Raw genomic sequence first — 22226 nt, 5'->3', positions numbered from 1 at the left:
TACTTATAAGGACCTGTCACAAGAGTGCTAGTTTCTTATTTAAAAAAAAAATTTCTTTTGTTAATTTTCACCCAAAGATATTTTCCCATTGATTTTTAGAGAGAGTGGAAGGGAAAGGGAGAGACACACTGAGAGAAACATGGATGTGAGAGAGACACATTGATTGGTAGTCTGTGCATGCGCTCTAGCCTGCAGCCAAGGTATGTGCCCTTGACTGGAATCTGTGGGGACAGATTGTACTTGAAGAAAGAGGCTCCCATATTGAGCTGAGAAGCAGGTGGATATGAAGTGGGTGGTCCCCATTACAACAGGAGTTGCCAGTCTTGGACTGAGGTCATTCCACAGCTGTGGGGGGAATCAGCCTATGTTAGAACAAGGAAAGTCCTGAGAATGTGATGAAGTAGTTAAGGCTGGAGCCTTCAGGACCAGTTTATGAAGAATCAGGCCTTTTGGGGGGTTGGGGGGATGGGGATTTAATGGGGGGGGGGGATGAAGACACATTTGTAATACCTTAACTAATAAAGAGTTAAAAAAAAAAAAAAGAATCAGGCCTAGGTTCAGATGTTTTATTTATTTTTTTTTTTAATTTTTTTATTGCTTAAGGTATTACAAAGGGTATTACATATGTGTCCATTTTATCCCCCCGCCCTAGACAGTCCCCCAGCCTCCCCTATCCCCCAGTGTCTTATGTCCATTGGTTATGCTTATACGCATGCATACAAGTCCTTTAGTTGATCTCTTACCCCCCTCCCTCCTGCCCCCCAACCCTCCCCGGCCATCCCACTGCAGTTTGACAATCTGTTTGAGGCAGCTCTGCCTCTGAATCTATTATTGTTCAAAAGTTTATAATGGTCTCTATTATCCATGAATGAGTGAGATCATGTGGTATTTTTCCTTCATTGACTGGCTTATTTCACTTAGCATAATGCTCTCCAGTTCCATCCATGACGTTGCAAATGGTAAGAGTTCCTTCCTTTTTAGAGCAGCATAGTATTCCATCGTGTAGATGTACCACAGTTTTCTAATCCATTCATCTACTGATGGGCACTTAGGCTGTTTCCAGATCTTAGCTATGGTGAATTGTGCTGCTATGAACATAGGGGTGCATATATCTTTTCTGATTGGTGTTTCTGGTTTCTTGGGATATATTCCTAGAAGTGGGATCACAGGGTCAAATGGGAGTTCCATTTTCAGTTTTTTAAGGAAACTCCATACTGTCTTCCATAGTGGCTGCACCAGTCTGCATTCCCACCAGCAGTGCACAAGTGTTCCTTTTTCTCCACATCCTCTCCAGCACTTGTCGTTTGTTGATTTGTTGATGATAGCCAGTCTGACAGGTGTGAGATGGTACCTCATTGTTGTTTTGATTTGCATCTCTCGGATGATTAGTGACTTTGAGCATGTTTTCATATGTCTCTTGGCTTTCAGATGTTTTATTTCTGAGGTTGCCTTGCAAACCTAGGTTTGTTGGGATTCGCTTAATTTTAGAGATAAGAATTTCCATAATTGAGGAGTCATTTCTGATTCAAATTGAATCAGACTTGGGCTAGAGGTCATAAATAGGCTGTGATCTTGGGTTCATGCTTAGCCCCGGAGCCAAAGGTTTCATTTAAGGGCACAGCTGTCCTTGTGTAATTAGTAAAATGTATGCTCTCTCTCTAAATTCTAGCCTGCTTATCAAAGATTTACAGGATCTTCTAGATTGGACCCAGATCAGTGTGTTTGTGTGTGTGTGTGTGGGGGGGGGCGGGGGGGGGCAGGATTAATGTACCAACTGGAAACAGAGATTTAGAAATTTCTGTCTTCCTTGGATCCCTGCCATCGCCTAGCTGTCTACAACCCCCACCCACTTTTGCCTTACTCTCCTCTTTTCCCTTGATATAAAAGATGCCTGAATTCTGGGCTCTCTTAAGATGGATTTTCAAAAGCTATAAGGCACCCCCATCTGCTTGAGTTGGGCCTTCTTGATCAATAAACCTTTCCTTTAAATTTCGATGTATTGAATATTGGCCCACAAACTCTGAACAGGTAACATTTGCAGGTGATCAACCACAGCATTGCAACTCTGGTGAAGGGGGAAAGGGTGTAGAAAAAGAGGGTTAGACAGATAAAGAACTTGCCAAAGATAACACAAGTAGGAGGAAAGAGTCAGGATGTGAATCAAGATACATACAACTAAAAAGGAATGAGACTGAATGTTCAATGGAAGGAACTTTGTTTAGGCATTCAGGGAGTAGTTCAACCTACCAGGAGAATAAAATCTAGTTTGCAGAGGGACAAAGTAGATTCTTTCACCATGTCTGTGGAAGTGCTATAGGCACCAGAAACACCAACAAAGATATCAGACAGCCCCCTGAGATGAAGGGAGAGGGCTGTCCCCTCCTCGGTTCATGCCTGTCTCGTAGGGAGGAATTCAAAGAGTGACCCTAGCTGATTGCGTTGTAGTAAAGCAAATTTACTAAATTTATTAAAGAAGCAAAGCAAGCAAATCTATCATACTTCTGGCTTATGGAAGCACAGATGGACTTCCCAGCTAGTCTGAGAAGTGAGCCTGGTGGAGATTTAAGGGGTTATACTCCCTTCTATCTATAGGTTTTTAAATTTCTCTGCTGAATATCTTGGTACAGATTAAGGTCTCCCTTTTACTTTTTTATGGCTTTCCCAGAATTTATGAGAAGAATTTGGCAATTTTATCTTTTAACGAGCCCCAAGACTGCTGGCTTCTCAGTTTAAACAATGTGATGAACACTCCCTCTTCTCTCTTCCTTCCCCAAAACGACTGACTTCTTTGAGATAAGTCTCTCCCTTCTTTCTTTCCCCCTGCCCCCTCCTGCCTTAGCAGTTCCAGGGTGATCTACACTGTGTATTCTGTGGTTAGGGAGAAGAGGCATTAAAACTCACCCTTCTTTCCTGCATTCTTTGGTTAGGGAGGAGAGGCATTAGTCATTTTTTCTCAAGCATCCTTGGTTGGAAAAGATAAGATCTTGGTCTTGCTTAATTTTCTTGTCTCAGTTTCCCTATTCCTCTTGCCCTGGGATTTTCCTAGCTTCTCATTATCCTGTAATAGAAGGAGTTACAGGACCCAGTTTTCAGTAGACTGCATCAATCCTGGGGTTCAGTGATTTGGTGAACATTAAAAAAACATGAACAAATGTATTTGTCCAGGATAGGAGTAAATTTTGAAAAGAGGACCCAAGATGGATCTATAATGGTTTGAGCACCTGTCAGTGAAGCCTGTCAACCATCTATGTATTCTATGTAGGCTCTTTGGAGAAAAGGTTAAACAAAACTTGTAATAAAAGTGCAGGTGAATTCAGTACAAGAAATACATAAAACAATGTATTATTAACAGAGCTGAAAGGTAAAAGGAATTCCTAGGCACAAAGTGAAAGCAGATACCAGGATAACAACTGTGTAGCGACATGGTGAACAAACAGGCCAGGTGAGAAGTCAGGAAACTCTGAAAAGAGGCCACTTCTGAGAAATAAAAATGACACAATATTTGAAGGGTTTAAAAGTACCAACTAGAGCAGCTGTGGGCAAACTACGGCCCGCGGGCCGAACCCGGCCCGTTTGAAATGAATAAAACTAAAAAAAAAAAGACTGTACCCTTTTATGTAATGATGTTTACTTTGAATTTATATTAGTTCACACAAACACTCCATCCATGCTTTTGTTCCGGCCCTCCGGTCCAGTTAAAGAATCCATTGTGGCCCTCGAGTCAAAAAGTTTGCCCACCCCTGAACTAGAGGTTTCGACAACTGGTAACAAGTTTGAGTTAGTGATAAGAACTTGGAAAACCAAACAGAAAAATCAAGATAATTCAGCATTGAAGGAACATGAGTTGTGCAAGAAGAGAATAGTTATTCTCAAACAGGGTTTAGCAAAATATGGCCCTCAAATCCACCTGTTGCCTGTTTTATACAGCCTTTAGGCTATGAACAGCTTTTACCTGGTTGAATAAGTCAAAAGAAAAACATTTCATAATACACGAACTTCCAATTTCATGTTTATAAAGTTTTTTTTGGAACCCTGCCACCTCATTCTTTTGTGTAACGGTAGAGTTGCATAGTTGCAATAAAACAGTCTGGCCCAGAAAGCCTAAAGTATTTACTGTCCCCTATAGAAAATTTTGCTAACTCAAAAAAATGGTTATTTTTCTCTTTACATGGTCATTATTGAAAACTCAGAAATATGGATAAGCAATGCGAACATAAATAACCATAATCTCATATCATCTCACTATCCCAATATAACCATAATTAATAGTTTGGTATATATACTTCCAGGCAGTTTTTTTCTGTGCCTGTGTGTGTGTGTGTGTGTGTAAAATGCACTATACTCTAGTTTTAGAAAATACTCATTAACATGTTAACATGCTATTTTTCTTCAAAATTACTTAAGATTACTGTATGTTATTCCCTTATATGGCTGTGCCATTCTATTTTTAAGACATATTGTGGACAATTTACTGTAGTTTCTAGTTTTCTCCTATTATAAACTTTGCTTTAGTAACCTTACTTATTGGTAAATCTCTGTAAACATCCATATTTTTCCTTAGGGTTAGCTATATATGTGGAAATATCAGGTCAAATAGAGTGTACATTATAATATTTTTCATTTTTACTTATTGATTTTTAGAGAGACAGAGAGATATTGATTTTTGTTGTTTCACTTATTTATGCATTTATTGGTTGATTTTTTTGTATGTGCTCTGATTGGGGATCAAACCTGCAACCATGATGTATTAGGATCTCTAACCAATTGAGCTACCCAGGAGAATAAAATCTAGTTTACTGAGTCCTGACTGGGAATTGAACCATGACCTCCTGGTTCATAGGTTGATGCTCAACCACTGAGCCACCGCAGCTGGGCTAATATTAGCTTTTAACTATTTTCCTCCCAGTCAGCTGTCAAATTCTGTAAGTTCTGTATTTACAATTTTACATCTGATTCTTCCTTTCTAATTTCAGTGTCATATTCTCCTGTCTTCCTTCTTCCTCCATTTTCCTCTCACTACCTGGATGGCTTAGTCTGTTCAAGCTACTAAGACAAAGTATGACAGACTGAGTGGCACATAAAGGACAGAAATTTATTTCTCACAGTTCTGGAGGCTGGGAGTCTAAGAGCAGAGTGCAGCATGGTCGAAGCCTTCCTACAGGATGCAGACTTGCTAACTTGTCAGTGTCCTCAAAAGGGGACAGGGACAGGGATCTGGCAGGGATCTCCCTAGGGTCTTTTTTTATTATAAGGGCACTAATCCTATTCATGAGGGCTGGATCAAAGGCCCACCTCTAAATATTACCACATTAGGAGTTAGGATTTCCACATATGAATTTTGTGGGGACACATTCTGACCATAACACTGGATTATTCCAATATCCTTCTAACAGGATTCTCTGTTACAACTCTCCCCTGTCCAGTCGGTTTCCAATGCTATTGCCAGATCTATCTTCACTCTTGGCATTTATAAAGGCCTTCCACAATGTGGCTGAAACCAAGGGTCTGGTCTCATTACTGTTATTCTTCTAGATAAAACCTAGGTCCAGCCAAATAAAATACTGTCTCCTCAATAAGCATTTTCTCACCTTAATACTTTAGTTCATGTTGTTAGGTCCTGGTGGAAAATGCTTCTCCTCGTCCCCACCTCCCCACCCCCAATCTCTGTCACTCAGAAATACTATCCGTTCTTTTTCTGTTGTTGTTAATCCTCATCTGAGAATATATTTTTCCATTGATGTTTAGAGAGAGTAGAAAGAAGGGAGGGAGGGAAAGAGAGAAAGGGAAACATCGACATGAGAGAGATACAACTGGTTGCCTCCTGCACGCCCCCTATTGGGAATTGAGCTTGCAACCCAAGCATATGCCCTGACAGGAATTGAACCAATGACCTCTTGGTTCCTGGGTCGATGCTCCCCAGTCCGGCAGCACATGAACATTCTTAAGCCCTTCAAAGGTTTGTGGAATTTGGGTATTTCCAGGCACTGCTGCACAACTGAAAAATGCCAAAGGTTAAGTTCCCAGGCTAGTTAAAGCAGGAAGAGAATTGCTTCCTTTGCCTTAGCCTACTTGATTTTTTATAATTTAGCAGCTTGACATAGCGACTCCATTTTATTTCTTCACTCTTTTCCTCAGCCTGAATCGAATTCTTCGTGCCTGGCTCATTGTAAGTATTTAAAATGTATTAAATGAACGGTATACACTCCATTGGAATACTATGTAACTAAATGCATGTGAAATCAGGTTTAAGAGAAAAAAAATTTTCACAAAACATTGGTATTACATCTAAAAAAAACCCACATATGGAAGCAGGTTGTTAATAATCAGAAGGGGCCAGAGAAAGTCAACTGTCACATGTTGTACTGCAATTTGTTATTTATTATTATTATTATTATTTATTATTATTATTATTATTATTATTATTATTATTATGTGTGTGTGTGTGTGTGCTGCAATTTAAAAGGTGTCCTCGTGCATACTTTGATTCTCACACCCCTGTGAAACACGCTCCGGGAGGTAGTATTAAGCTGTTTTATTGGTAAGGAAGCTGACGCACAAGAGGTCAGAAATGGCAAAGGCGGGGCCGGAATTCTAGCCCCGCCTCCCGGAACCGGCTCCTTCCCGGACACCCCTCGGCAGCCCCGAATGGCGCTGGGGGTCTCTCGGTTTGCTTGTCTTCACCCCCGTTACTTTCGCAAACCAAACCCAGAGCTGCAGGCCGCCGCGAGGGGCCGGTGCCCGGGAAGGCGCAGGGGCCGGCGGCGGCGTTCCAGAGCGGCGCCGTAGGCTCCGGACCGAGCCCCGAAGGTCGGCCAGGGCCGCTCCCGCGGGGCCGCGCCGGGCCGGGCGGGCGGCATGGCTGCAGTGCTGGCCTTCCGGGTGCTGGCGGTCCTGGTGGCCGCGGCGCTGACGGCCGTGCTCCTGGAGCACTACGGCCTGGCCGGCCAGACCTCGCCGCTGCCCCAGCCCCGCGTCCCCAGGAGGCCGCACCCTGCACCGGGCCCCGGAGCCAGCAATGTCTTCTGGGGTCTGCAGGTGACGCTGGGGGGGCCTGGCCGGGGGCGGGGGGCGGGGGGAGGGCCTGGGTGCAGAGCTGGCAGGACTCGGTGAGATGCTGGCAGTTTCCGCGGGGGCAGGACCCGTGCCCATTCAGGCCCCCAACCCTGGGCAGGGGCGGGGGCGGGGGTGGGGGTGGGGGGGCGCCTCGGTCCTTCCCTGGCGGGGGTGGGTTCTCTGTTGCACTGCATCTTTGCTTTTTCCTGCCCCCATAGAGAGCCGCTGGGTCGCTCTGTACGTGCTGCCTCTTCCTGACTCAGATATCTGTTTAATACCTGCTTTCGGCAGATATCCGACCTTCACCTGAGCAGGTTTCATGACCCAGGCAGAGCTGCAGACTTAGAAAAGTTCTGTTCTGAAACTATTGACATCATTCAACCAGCTCTCGTCCTAGCAACAGGTAGGGAAGGTTGCTGTGCTGTCATGTTGTTCTGTGGTCCGGAAGGTAGAATGATAGCCAGGGCTGCAGCCCTTGGCTTTGGGAACACGGGAAACACTATAGCCCCGGCCCCAGGGGAGTCCTGTAGAGGAGATAACACGTTATACTTCCATTTGCCTGTGGATAACTGAATCAAGATCCAGGGTAAAAGATTTGTCATAGCAAGGTTTTGTTAAAGTGGTAGAAGCAGGACTCAGTGTCCTCATCTTAATGTCTGCTGTATTTGTATCTGTTTTTGATGTTGCATTCCTGAATTTGAGAGGGGATTAGGGAAAGCCCTTTAACCACAACTCAAAAGTTATCTTTAAAACAAAACGCACTCATATTTCCATGTTCTTTACAGTTAATCATATTGTCAATTGTTTGAGGCTTAAATTACTCAGGACACCTTTTTCTTCAGCCCTTGGTACTTCTGAGACTTGGGTTCCCTAGAGTTTTTAAACCCCTAACCATTTGCTCCCAAACCATGTTGGAGGAGAAGCTAAAGGAGCATCTATCTTGTCTACTAGGGGATTCACCCCACCCCCCCTTACTGAAACACCTCTACTGATATGATGGAATAGCAGTCCTCATCTTATGGCAAACTTCTATTTAAGGGTCTGTCTAGTTTTCTAGAAATTTTGGTATTTGTCCAATCTACACCTTCCAGATTGCTTCTTGCTGTAAAAATAATACTTGGTTAGATTACAGCCGTTGCCATAGACATTAGGCACCTGCCCAGACTGTTGGAATTTCTTATAATTTTCATTACAGTCCCATGCTCTCTTTTTTATTTTTTTTAAAATATGTTTTTATTGCTCTTTAGATTGAGAAGAAAGGAGAGGGAAAGATAGAAACATCAAATATCAATCGGCTGCCTCCTATGGGTGATGCAGCCTGCAACCCGAGCATGTGCCCTGACTGGGAATTGAACCAGCAACCTCTTGGTGCATGTGTCAATGCTCAATCCACTGAGCCACACTGGTCAGTCCATGCTCTCTTTAAATATATATTTTTTCACAACCCATTTCTAATATAGGAGGTCAGATAGGCATTTGCTAAGCTATAAGGAACAAATGAATGGACTCAAAAGTGGCTATGCTTACACATGTGGAATACTTTAAGTATCTGTTCCTTCAGTGTGCATTAAAATAAATTGAACCTTGAACCTCCTCTGGGGTTTATTTTGTATTGCGATTCAGTTCTTATGTAAATCTGCAGGGGATCTGACAGATGCCAAAACAAAGGACCTGTTGGGATCTATGCAGCAGAAGGTAGAATGGCAAACTTACCATAGTATCCTGAAGAAGACAAGGGTCATGGAAAAAACCAAGTGGCTTGATGTCAAAGGAAATCATGGTAAGAGCCAAGACCCACATATATTAAGGCTATATTTTTATTTCCTCCAGGAGCCTAGATTCTTTCATTTAGATTATAAAATGGGACATTGTAACCTAGGTTTAGAGATACTAAAGGCCACAATTCTGAAATACAGCTATGATTTGTGATTTTAAAACGACAGGTGTCACCTGGCCAGCGTGGCTCAGTGGTTGAGTGTTGACCTATGAACCAGGAGGTCATGGTTCGATTCCCCATCAGGGCATATGCCCAGGTTGCGAGCTTGATCCCCAGTGTGGGCATGCAGGTGGCAGCCAATTAGTGATTCTCTCTCATCATTAATCTTTCTCTCTCTCCCTTCCTCTCTGAAATCAATAAAAATATTTTTAAAAAATAAGTAAATATGAAACTACAGATGTCAATGTTGGCCTTAGAGGGGAAAGTTGTATGGTCCTTTCTTCTTTACATGGAAGAAAAGCTTCTAGCAAAATCCATGCAGGTGAATATTTTAAAAAATATGCATTTTGCTAGCTGAAAGAAGCCAAACTTGTCAATCTATATACTGTATGATTCCAGTTTTATGACATTCAAGAAAAGGCAAAACTATGGGTAGATAACAGATTGCAGTTGCCAGGGGTGAGGATGGGGAGAAAGTTGACTATAAAGAGGCTTCAAGAGAGAATTTTGGTGGGTAGTGGAACTGTTCTGTATGTTGATTGTGGTGGTACATATGTTACTGTGCATTTCTCAAAATCCATAGAACTGTACATCACAAAGAATGAATTTTACTGTGTATAAATTGAAATTGCAAATAAATCCCCATCAGCATGAGGAGAAAAATGGATAATCCCTTTATGTTTTTAGATGATCATTGTTGTGATAGTAAGGAAATGAACTCTTCTCCAAAAGTATCATGATGGTAGTAGATTTGCTGGTTTTATAAAGGTTGACTTTCTTACTGGTTAGTTACTTAATTTGTCTGCTTCATTTGATTATTCATTAGTGGTAAGTACCTAATTATATTTTTAAAAACTCTACTATTTTAAGCAGATAAGTCTGTCTGGTGAAATATACAGCTGTTGGTTTGATTAAAAGATGCCTTCTTACAAAGCAACTATGAATTATAAATTGAAAATAGGATATCTGGCTTACAGCTTTCTCTGCTATATTTACATTTCCCCTTTTCCCTGATCCTAATTAGTGGTACAGGTCAAATTCTTTTGCAATAAATAATAAATATGTGTATTTTTAAAAAAAAGTTTTCCAAGCCAAGGTGCTGACTTATTTCAAGTAAGAAATATCAAATAGACTCTTGTGTTTAAATAATCTGCATAGTCCTTGGAGTTCATAAAAATCTAACTTAACTTGTGTAGGCATAAATGTTTATGGTATGGGCATATACATACATGCTGTGCTATCATAGGAGGAGAAACTAATCTTTACTAAAATTTATAACAATTTTTCTCCTACTAAGCAAGAAGTTACATATACATTATATTCCTTTGGGGCTAGCATGGACTTACAGATTAATTTCTAAGGTTATTAGAAATGTAGTGGATTCCTGGAATTGAAGCAGTTTTAGCTGTTGGAATCAGTCTGTCAAACTATGAAATCACTGTATTTCCAGATAAATGTTCTATGACATCCTGAACCTTAACCCTCACCATTATGTAATTCCTTTCTTACTGAATCTTCTTTAAGATTTAAGAGGAGCCCTGGCTGGTTTGGCTCACTGGATAGAGCGTTGGCCTGGGGACTGAAGGGTCCCAGGTTCAATTCCGGACAAGGGCATGCATGCACCTTGGTTTCAGGCACATCCCCAGTGCGGGGTGTGCAGGAGGCAGCTGATCGATGCTTCTCTCTCATCGATATTTCTAACTCTCTGTTCCTCTCTGTAAAAAAATCAATAAAATATATTTAAAAAAATGATTTAAGAGGAGAGGGGCTATTATCAAAGTAATCTGTTTTTTAGAGTCACTTGGTATGTATCCATAAATCAGGCATCAATCCAGTCCTTGCTGGCTTCCAGAATCACATGATTAAAACAACAGCAATAACCATCCAGTCTTGTACTTTCAAATTGATGTGTATTCTAAATAGTACATGATTCAAAGTACAGTGGGGCCTTGACTTACGAGTTTAATTCATTCCATGACGGAGCTCGTAACTCAAATTACTTGTATGTCAAATCACAGTGATGTTCGCTGCGCCAACTAGCGGTGGGGTATCTGAAGCTGGCTTGTAACCTGAATTTTAGCTCGCAACTCAACTCAAAGCAAAAAATCGGCCGAGAGACGGCTGTATCTCGAAAAACTCGTTAGTCGGGACACTTGTAAGTCAAGGCCGCACTGTATTTATTATTCTCCAGTATACTAGTTGCCTTAAACAGGTTTCCAGATAATCTGAATTCTATTTTCAAATTTTAAAAATTATCAATCTAATTTATTGGCATTCTACCATTTAAAGTGTTATTGAAAGAATTGTAATTTTTCTTTAGTCATTAACATGTTTGCACTTTTTAAAAAAAATATTTCTACTGATTTTGAGAAAGAGAGGAAGGGGGAGAGAGCGAGAAAGAGAAACATTGATGTGGGAGTGGGACATTGATTGGCTGCCTCCCACATGCTCCCCACTAGAGATCGAGCCCACAACTCAGGCATGTGCCCTGACTAGGAATTGAACCAGCAACCTTTTGGTGCATGGGATAATGCCCAAACAACTGAGCCACACTGGCCAGGGTTCATTTTTCTTTTTAATATAGATGATGTTTGCTCTTTTCTTTTTAATTAGATTCATTCAATGTTCCAAGTCTGGAGAGCGTCGAGAATTATTACAGGTACTGTAATGAACAGAAGACAGACCATCATGTGTTACAAGAAGGGTACAGTCAATGAATGGGTGAAAACATTTTTTAACAGATAAATTTCTATTTATAGAAACTGGTAATTTAGAAAAGGAAACTTTTTTTTTTTTAATGTGTGTGACATTCAATTTTTTGGTTTTGTTTTGGGACTTCTTTTAATTCTTTTTATTTCATGTGCTTTCATGCTTTTTCTTGGGTTATGGTACTTGTAATATTCCACATAGACATTTATTTATTTGTTTATTTATTTATTGCCATTGATGCATAGCAGAAGTCATTTAGATCATAGCTTGTCAACTAGAATACTATAGGTTTTAGGAATGCTGAGATGTTGATTTTCTCACCCGCTAGGGTGGCTGAAGTGCCCAGTTGGTCACCTCTGGCTGCTTTATCCTTTCATTCCAGAATGTCACACAAATATTAAAGTTTTCTTTATGTGCAATGAATATGAAAAAGATGGTGAAGGTGAAAGGATCTTGAGTTAGAAAACTGATTCTGTAATCTCAATGTGTTAAGATTTTTCTTTTGATTATAATTTCACAGTATTTCTGCATTGTCAGTCAAGTAGCAAATATTTATTGAGAGCCCATCCTTAGTTAGATAGTATGAGAGATACAAGAGTTAATATTCGTAAGACTTCTGTATAAATGTTTAAGATTCCGGCAGGTGGGTGTATATCCACCGGTCATACAGCTACCTAAACAACCCTTGTATGTAAGTTCACTTATTAAACTGGTCACCTACAAAAAAAAAAGAGTTAATATTAAAAAATATAGTCTATACCAGTGATGGCGAACCTTTTGAGCTTGACGTGTCAGCATTTTGTAAAACCCTAACTTAACTCTGGTGCCGTGTCACATATAGAAATTTTTTGATATTTGCAACCATAGTAAAACAAAGACTATCAAAGGAGCGAAAATTGTGTCCAGTCTTTTTTATTTTTCAATATTTTTTATTGATTTTTTTTAGAGAAAGGAGGGTAGAGGGAGCAGGGAAGAAGATAAAAACATCGATGAGAGAGAAGCATTGATCAGCTGCCTCCTGCACACTCCCTACTGGGGATCAAGTCTGCAATCTGGGCATGTGCCCTGACAGGGAATCGAACCAGTGACTTCTTGGTGCATACGTTCACACTCAACCACTGAGCCATACTGGCTGGGCTGTGTTCAGTCTTAAAAGAGGGGTAGCATTTCAAAAAGTAAGATACTTCGAGTGGTATATTTTAGGCAAAAACAACAACAACAAAACCAACCCCAAACAAAAAAACAAAATAAAGCGAACTCCCTGAACTTTAAAAGCTAGAATGAACTTTTAGGGGCAGAAAGGAAACTGGTTATCACCAAAATTAGGGTTCATAATGAGGACTGGTATCTTGGGGCCAATTTAATGGAGGTCTTAAGTGAGAAGCATAGAGATTTAGATGTGATGAGTAATAGTTCATAATCCAGTACAAGTTCCTAAGAAGACAAGTAACATAATGAAAATAGTATCTTATAAAGACAATTGCACAACAACAACAAAAAGATAAGGATAAAAAAGAAAAAAGAGGGAGAGACTGGAGCTGTATGGATACCAAATAGGAGAGTCCTGCAGTAGTCCAGTCACAGTATGAAAAGGGCTTGAGAAGACAAACCTGTCTAAGTTCCTGGATATGGGAATGGTGGCATCAATTTGAGGATGATATGTCAAAAAGAATTGGTTACCATATAATTAGTCGCCATAACTTGGAAGAGGAGGTATTCCTCTTTTGTTAATGTGAGAAAAGAAAAGGACAGACATGAAAATCTTTCACTTTCTATTAACTGTTTGTGTCTTTGATTGTGACTATGGGAATGGAGTTAAGAAACATTTTCAAAGAAGAATTAATAGGGTTTAGGATCTGAGTGTTTATTGGGAAAGTAAAGTTACTAATCACTTTAAAGTTTCTTATCTTTATACTAGAAGCTCGGTGCACAAACTTCGTGCACGGGGTGGGGGGAGGGGTACCCTCAGCCCAGCCTGCACCCTCTCCAATCCGGGACCCATCGGGGGATGTCTGACTGCCTGCCTGCCTGATCGCCCCTAACTGCCCCCCCCTGCTGGCCTGGTCATCCCCAACTGTCCCCCCCTGCTGGCCTGGTCGCCCCCAACTCCCCCCCCCCGCCCCGCTAGCCTGGTCACCCCTAACTGCCTCCCCCGCCAGCCTGGTCGCCCCATGCAGCCTGCTGTTTCATCATTTAGTCACCCCTCACTTCCCCCCCTGCTGGCCTGCCTGGTCACCCCACACAGCCTGCTGCTCAGTCATTTGGTCATCCCTCACTAACCCCCCTGCTGGCCTGGTCGCCCCATGCAGCCTGTTCGGTCGTCCGTTCAGTTGTTTTGGTTGCGATGGTCGCTTGGGCTTTTATATATATAGACTAGAGGCCTGGTGCACAAAAATTTGTGCACTCAGAGGGGGGGAAGGGGTGGTCCCTCAGCCTGGCCTGTGCCCTCTCACAGTCTGGGACCCCTCAGGGGATGACCATCTGCTGGCTGAGGCCTGCTCCCCAGGGGATTGGGCCTAAGATGGCAATCAGACATCCCTCTGGCAGCCCAGCAGCCCTCGGGGGATGTCCACTTGCCAGTGGGGAGCAGACCTAAGCTGCAGTCAGACATACTTAGCACTGCTGAGGAGGCAGGAGAGGCTCCCACCACCACCGCTGTACTGGCAGCCATCAGCCTGGCATGTGGCAGAGCAGAGCTCCTCCATGTGAGAGCTCACTGACCACCAGAGGGCAGCTCCTGCATTGAGCATCTGCCCCCTGGTGGTCAGTGTGTGTCATAGTGACCAGTCATTCCCAATCTTTCTGCTGTTCGGGTCAGTTTGCATATTACCCTTTTACTATATAGGATAGAGGCCTGGTGCATGGGTGGGGGCTGGCTGGTTTGCCCTGAGGGTGTCCCAGATCAGGGTGGGGGTCCCGCTTGGGTGCCTGGTGCCTGGGTGAGAGGCTGATGGCTGTTTTCAGGCTGCCCACACCCCCTTCAGGGTGGAGGTCCCCACTGGGGTGCCTGGCCAGCCTGGATGAGGGGCTGAGGGCTGTTTTCAGGCGGGCCAAGCCTGCAACTGAAGCGCCCAGTCTCTCCTTTTTTTCTTTTTCTTTTTTTATTATTCTGGGATTTATTTACCTTCTGTAATTGAAACTTTGTTGCGGCTCCAGCTCGAGGCCGGCTGGCTGAAAGCAGGTATCTGGGGTTTGTTTGGCTTCTATAATTGAAGCATTGTTGCGGTCCTGCTCGCTCCAGCTCTGACGGCTGAAAGCAGGTATCTGGGGTTTGTTTAGCTTCTATAATTGTAACATTGTTGCTTAGAGTGCAGCTCAGAGCCCAGCAGCGGCAGGCAGGGAACCTTGGCTTCCTCCATCACTGGAGCAAGCAAGCCTCCTGTTCGCTTCAGCTGCCTGGCTGCTGGCCGCCATCTTGGTTGGCAGTTAATCTGCATATCCTGCTGATTAGCCAATGGAAAGCGTATCGGAGGTATGGTTAATTACCATGTTTGTCTATTATTAGATAGGATTTTTGTTCCTAAGTGCCTAGCCTATCTGAGTTTAATAAATAGCACATATCTACATATCTTCATTATCTATCTATCTATCTATCTATCTATCTATCTATCTATCACAGAAATATCAACCTGAAGGAAAGAGATCTTGAAGTTAAATCTTGAGCTTAAGAATGCCCCAGAGGATGTGGAGGAAAGGGAACACTAGTTCACTGCTAATGGGAATGCACTATGGATAACAGTATGAAGTTTTCTCAAAAAATTAAAAATGGAACTGTCATTTGACCCAGTGATCCCACCTCTGGGAATATATCCTAAAAACTCCAAAACACCAATCAGAAAGAATATGTGCACCCCTATGTTCATAGAAGCATTATTTATAATAGCTAAGATGTGGAAATAGATCAAGTGCCCATCAATAGATGAATGGGTAAAAAAGCTGTGGTACATTTACACAATGGAATACTATACAGCTGTAAAAAAGAGGGACCCTTTACCCTTTGAGACAGCATGGATGAACCTGGAGACTATTATGCTAAGTGAAATATGCCAGTCAGAGAAAGACAAATATCACATGATATCATTTACTTGTGGAATCTAATGAACAAAAGGAATTGACCAACAAAATCAGACTGAAAGCATGGAGGCATGAACAGACTGACTTACCTCGATGTGGGGTTGCAGGGAGGAGGAGCAATAAACCAAAACACTTATATGCATAGTCCATGGACACAGACAATAGGGTGGTGAAGACTTGTGGGGAGGGAGGGAGGGGAGAAAGTAGGCATTAGGCAGAGGCGGGTAAAGGGGGAAAAAATGGGAGACATCTGTAATACTGTCAACAAAAAAATAAGAAAATAATTTAAAAAAGAGTGCCCCAGTGAATGCCAAAATCCAGAATTCCAAAAATGTTATTAACTATCATATATTTTAACCTCTCCCTTTAAATAGTTGGATTTATTTTTTGATAGTTGGATTTTAACGTGTCAAAAAATATAGCAATATAAACAACATATGAGATTATAAAATCCTGAAGAATAACTCTGAAAACATATTGAGCAGGAAAAATATAAATAAACTTTTTAATGAGGAAGAAGCCCTGAAATGAAAATTTTAAAAATACCAAGAAGAGAGGGAATAGAATTGACTATTAACTGTAATATGTATGATAATTTATGATATAGTTGATGGCTGTTGTGGCTTAAATTTAGCTCCCTGATGGCACATTAAGTTTCAGAAGTTTATTTGTATTTTTCATATATGCTCTTCGGTAAAAAGTCATATAGGACACTTAGATATTTTCTTAAAATGTTCTGACATTTGAATAATATAGGTATACCCCAATGTAATCTATACTTTCCTTACATTTATTTAACAAATATTTAACAAGTGCCTACTTTATGTACTATGTTACCCATCCTTTCTCTCTACTCTTCACTCTCCTACTTTATGGACACCTGAACACTATTGACACTTAAGATGGTGAGGACTTTTATTACTGGATATGGACCCTGTGAATGTTATCAGTATGTTTTTAGGAACTGAAAAAGGTTTACTGACTCATACCTAGACTATCATTTTTCTCCTGGTTTGATGGCTTCTTTACAAGGTTTTATCGCTAGTTAAGCCTCTGTAGTCCTGTTTTAAGAAATAAACACTTTTGTATCTCACTGCACCAAGAATTCTACTATGTACTTAGTAGGACTTCACTACAGTTTTAATGATTGGTAAGTACCATTTCACTAGGTTCTGACTGATCTCTTTTTAAATGTTTAGTGGATTGCTTAAAATCGCCCCCTACTTCTCTGCTTTACTTGGCAACTTTGTGTGTTGGTTACTGTCTTTAGAGACAATGGGATAAAAATCTTTAAAATTTCTTTTACACTTTATCCATTGTGGATCTAGTTCAGTCTGTTTCTCTGTCAGATCAGGGGAGGCAAACCACGGTGTGATATTAGGGCATTTAAACGTATTCAGTTTTTTTATGATTGCATTAAAACTTTTCTGTCTTGTATTTTTTAGGAAATATTCTGCCATACGTACGGATGGCTCTTTCCATTATGTTCACAGTACTCCCTTTGGAAACTATTCTTTCATCTCTTTGGATGCCACCCTAAACCCAGGGCCTAAGAGGCCCTATAATTTCTTTGGAATTTTAGATGAGGTACAGTAAAAATCTCACTTCTCTTTGTAGCTAACCTACTTTTCTCAGATATATGTGGCTTACTTAAAATTATCCTAGGGAAACAAGTCCTTATCTAAAAATGCTTGAGAAAAAAGTTTCCTGCGATTACAGGTATAGCCAGAAGAAATTACTGGCTACTTCAGTACTGTTATAAGTACCTCACATTTTATACTTATATTTATTCAGTAAACATTTATTAAATATGTACTAAGTGTAAGATGCACTTAGCAAGGTACAGGGCATACATACAGCTTTGTATACTATATGGTATATTCCTAAATCCCTGCAGTTGCCATTTTTAACTGAAGGTCTCTCTCTCTCTCTCTCTCTCTCTCTCTCTCTCTCTCTCTCTCACTCTCACTCTCACTCTCTATCTCTTTCTCTCAGTATATATATTGAAATAAATAAGTTCCTTTTAAACAATTTTTTTGTAAGCTAGGTGAAAACTCTTTGTAAGCTGGATTAAAACTGGAAAGTCACATCTGAGAACCTCTCATTATTTCTTGGTACAACAAATAACAACTCATTAAATGTTTAGTGAGCACATGCTCATATGCAATACGTATGTGTCCATGTATAAGAATACAAAGGTGATATGGTCAAGTCCCTGGCCTCTTAAGATATTTAATTTAGTGGTGGGGCATAAGACCAGTGCAGAAATAACTCATAAAAGGCTGAATTTGCTAAGTGCTGCAAGAGATTCAAAGTGATATGAGGGTGTAGAGGGGCTGGAAATCAAGTGAACAGAATATTGTCTGATGCATTGTGTTATATTAGGCATTTTGTTTAATGTAGGTGTATTTTCTTTCCTGTCTACTAAATGTCTTTAGACCGAGTTGATTAAAGTGTTATTTTTAAATATATTCCTCAGAATAATGTTTTTTAAGGTATGATTCAAGGATCATCTGCATAAAAATCGGCTGGAATCTTATAAAATGAATATTCCCGGCTTTACTTGCAATGTATCAAATTAGAAACACTTAGGGTGGGGCCCAGGAATTTATTGCCAATAGCACTTTATAGATAATATTAATGTATATTTACATATGTGCAAGTTATTTTTGAAATCAACTTCTTGAGGGATGATTTACATATAATAAAATACATCATTTCAACTGTTTGAAGAGTTTAAAAAATATATGTATATATTTAAAAGAGTTTAAAAAATATATGTATATATATTTTTTATTGATTTCAGAAAGGGATAGGGAGAGAGAGAGAAACATCAATGATGAGAGAATTATTAATTGGCTGCCTCCTGCATGCCCCTTTCTGGGGACTGAGCCCAAAACCTGGGCATCTGCCCTGACTGAGAATCAAACTGTGAGCTCCTAGTTCATAGGTTGACTTTCAATCACTGAGCCACGCTGGCCAGGTTGTTTGCAGAGTTTTGATAAATGTCTATACTGGTGTATAACTCTCACCACAACTAAGAACCCCAGAAAGTTCTCTTGTAAAGTCAGTCTCCACCCCCAGTCCCAGGGGACAATTGTTCGGGGTTTTCTGTCAGCATAGATTACTTTTGTTTGTTCTAGAGTTTTATATAAATGAGATCATACAGAATGTACTCTTGTATTTGGCTTCTTTTGCTCAGTATAATGTTTCTGAGATTTATCCATACTATTGTGTATATCAGTTCTTTCTGTTTAAAAAATACATTTTTATTGATTTTTTTTTTTCTAATCGTCACTTGAGGATATTCTTCCATTGATTATTAGAGAGAGTGGAAGGGAGGGGGAGAGACAGAGAGAAAAACATCGATGTGAGAGAGACACATCAATTGGCTGCCTCCTGCACATCTCCCAACCGGGGATTGAGCCTGCAACTGAGGTACATGCCCTTGACTGGGGATTGAACCGGGACCCTTTAGCCCTTGGGCCAATGCTCTATCCACTGAGCAAAACTAGGGCTTTATTGATTGAGAGAGAGAGAGAGAAACATCAATCGGCTGCCTCCTGCACACTCCATACCAGGGATTGAGTCCAAAACCTGGGCAAATGCCCTGACTGGGAGTCAAACTAGCAACCTCTCGGTGCACTGAAGATGCTCAACAAACTGAGCCACACCGGCCAGGGCAGTTCTTTTTCTTTTTTTAAATCCTCACCCGATTTTCCATTGATTTTTAGGGAGAGTAGAAGAGAGAGGGAAAGGCAGAGAGAAACATCAATATTAGAGAAACACATTGATTGGTTGCCTCCTGAACCCCTACCAGAGGCCAGGCCGGGGAGGAGCCTGCAGCCAAGGTATGTGCCGTTGACCGGAATTGAACCTGGGACCCTTTGGTCCACAGGCCGACGCTCTATCCACTGAGCCAAACTGGCCAGGGCCAGTTCTTTATTTTTAAATTGCCAAGTAGTATTCTGTTGTATGGCTATATGCAATTTGTTTATGGTTTCTAATTTCTGGCTACTATGACTAGAGCTGTTAGAAACATTCAGGTACAAGGCTTTCTATGGACATAATATGTATTTTGTTTTAGTATCAATATCCTCTTTATTAATTGCAGTGTGGTATACAGGGCTGAAAAGGTTAGTGTTTCTTTATTTTTATAAATAAATTTATAAATTTTAAAAATTACGTAAGGTTACGTTGATTATTTTTGTTCCCTCATCTATTAAATGGGGGTAGTACCTGCCCTGTTTATATTATATGTGAAAACAGTTAGAAACTTACAAACATCCATACAGGTCATTAATTAGCAGGGTGTCAGCCCGAAACATAATACACTTTTTATTATAATATTTGAAGGGTGTTGTTTAATCTATTGACATTAGATTTCAGCCTGAGCCTAATTAAAAGATTCTTCTATTTTTCTTCCTTTTTAGAAACAGATGGAGGAGCTTTTATTATTGTCAAAGGAAAGTAATCAGAGCAACCACACTATTTGGTTTGGACACTATACAACATTTACTATTCTTTCTCCATCACCAGGAGTTCAGTCAATAATGAGGTGAGGCAGGCTTCTAAAATTAAAATTAATTGTTTTTAGTTATTTTATATTGCTCTACCTATCTTGCTTTTCTGAAGAAATATTTGTATGAGTTTGGCACACAAGTTATTTTTATTCATTATTCCATTTATTTTTCATTGGTTAGTTCAGCTATAGCTTATTTGTGTGGGCACCTCCATACACTTGGTGGACTGATGCCTGTTTTGCACACTCGTCACTACCAGGGCACTTTGGAACTTGAGGTGGGAGACTGGAAGAACAACAGAAGGTAAGGGGTAGTTACCCCACAGAATAAAACTTATACATGTTAACACATTGTGGACCAGTAGTTTTATTGCTAGCTTTACCCAGTGGTCAGATAAGTTTCTATTGAACTAGTACAAAAAATGTTTTACATAAATGTTAAAGGCATGCTTTAAAATTAAATACCCATTGCATTTTGAAGTTATTTATTACATGTTCTTACAAGCTAATATCTTTTTAAAGTATGATATTTTGTAAAACACTGTAATATGAAGCGAGAATTCTCGTGATTCATCCGCAATGTGTTAAGTTTGCTAAAGCAATAATAGCTTTCTTAATGCTATCGTGGGTAATCCCAATTAAGGAAAAACTTGTGATACTTCTGTTTTTGAAGTAATTTGTGTACCTGGCAATTTTTGTTGTGCAAAAACTTTTTACGACAGTTATGTTTGCTATCACTATGTTATGTTGGATTTTCAAGACACATCCATTAGGAAATAGTTCTCAAACTCTAGTATGCATAAGAATTCTGGAGGATCTTATTAAAAACTAGAGGTCCGATGCATGAAATTCATGCACGGGGGTGGGGGGGTCTCAGCCTGGCCTGCATCCTCTCCATTCCAGGACCCCTCGGGGATGTCCGACTGCTGGTCGGATATCCCTCTCGCAATATGGAACCACTGGCTCCTAACTGCTCACCTGCCTGCCTGCTTGATTGCCCCTAACCAGTCTGCCTGCCTGCCTGATCGCCCCTAACTGCCTCTGCCTCGGCCTCCGCCACTGTGGCTTTGTCCGGAAGGACAACCAGAAGATGTCCAGTTGACCTGGTTTAATTAGCATATTACCCTTTTATTAGTATAGATTAGTCCGCTCAGACAGCTAAAACAAAATATCATAAATTTGTGTGCCTTAAACAACAGAAATGTATTTTTCTCACAGTTCTGGAGGCTGGAATTTGGGGTCAGGGTACCAGCATAGCATCGTCCCATACACCAGAAAGTGAAGGATCCATTGCCAGTCAGGGCACATGCCCAGGTTGCAGATTCAATACCCAGTCCAGTGAGTGTAGGAAACAATGGAACAATGTTTCTCTCTCCCTTCTCTCTGAGATCAATTAAAATGAATGATAAATAATGTTCTCTAAGTATGGTTTTAACAGGAAAGACATTAGTGATCTATGAAGTGAAAAACTTGTTATAACACATATATACAGTATGACCCCATTTTAAAAAAATTGATTTCAGAGGAAGGGAGAAGGAGGGAGAGATAGAAACATCAATGATGAGAATCATTGATCAGCTGCCTCCTGCACACCCGTACTGAGGATCAAGCCCGAAATTTGACCAGGAATCATATCGTGACCTCCTGGTTCATAGATCGATGCTCAACCACTGAGCCCCACCAGCCGGGCCCCATTTTTATCAATACCAGGCACATGAAGTACATGGGCAAGATCTCACTCCTAGACAAAAGTCTGAAATTGCCCAAACTCCTCTGCAGCTAGGTTTCTGGATATGAATTCGTTTCTGCCAATTGGATGCGCTTGCACAATATTTTGAAGGCAGAAGTGGGGCAGAGGCATCTTCCCGCAGTTTGGGCTGTTTGCTGCTGGTGATCATGTTTGCAGAGATGTGGAGGATTTCTGAAGCGGAA

The 22226-nt window shown here is 40.9% G+C and overlaps 1 protein-coding gene across 1 annotated transcript in view; it reads left to right on the top strand.

Moving 5' to 3' along the window:
- Positions 1 to 6855: 6855 nt before the first annotated feature.
- The window catches only part of TMEM62 (transmembrane protein 62), a gene marked incomplete at its 5' end in the record, with an annotated part of 48838 nt that continues 33467 nt past the window's right edge, over positions 6856 to 22226 (top strand). Inside the window, 7 exons of the mRNA XM_081112674.1 lie at positions 6856 to 7035; positions 7345 to 7456; positions 8696 to 8833; positions 11603 to 11648; positions 17218 to 17359; positions 20206 to 20330; positions 20476 to 20598. Coding sequence (XP_080968800.1) covers positions 6856 to 7035; positions 7345 to 7456; positions 8696 to 8833; positions 11603 to 11648; positions 17218 to 17359; positions 20206 to 20330; positions 20476 to 20598 — 866 coding nt within the window. The remainder of the gene's footprint in view (positions 7036 to 7344; positions 7457 to 8695; positions 8834 to 11602; positions 11649 to 17217; positions 17360 to 20205; positions 20331 to 20475; positions 20599 to 22226) is intronic.

Source organism: Myotis nattereri, assembly GCF_964212035.1.
Source record: "Myotis nattereri genome assembly, chromosome: 1".
In the NCBI taxonomy this organism is placed as follows: Eukaryota; Metazoa; Chordata; class Mammalia; order Chiroptera; family Vespertilionidae; genus Myotis; species Myotis nattereri.
This window is presented reverse-complemented; position numbering and strand designations above follow the sequence as displayed.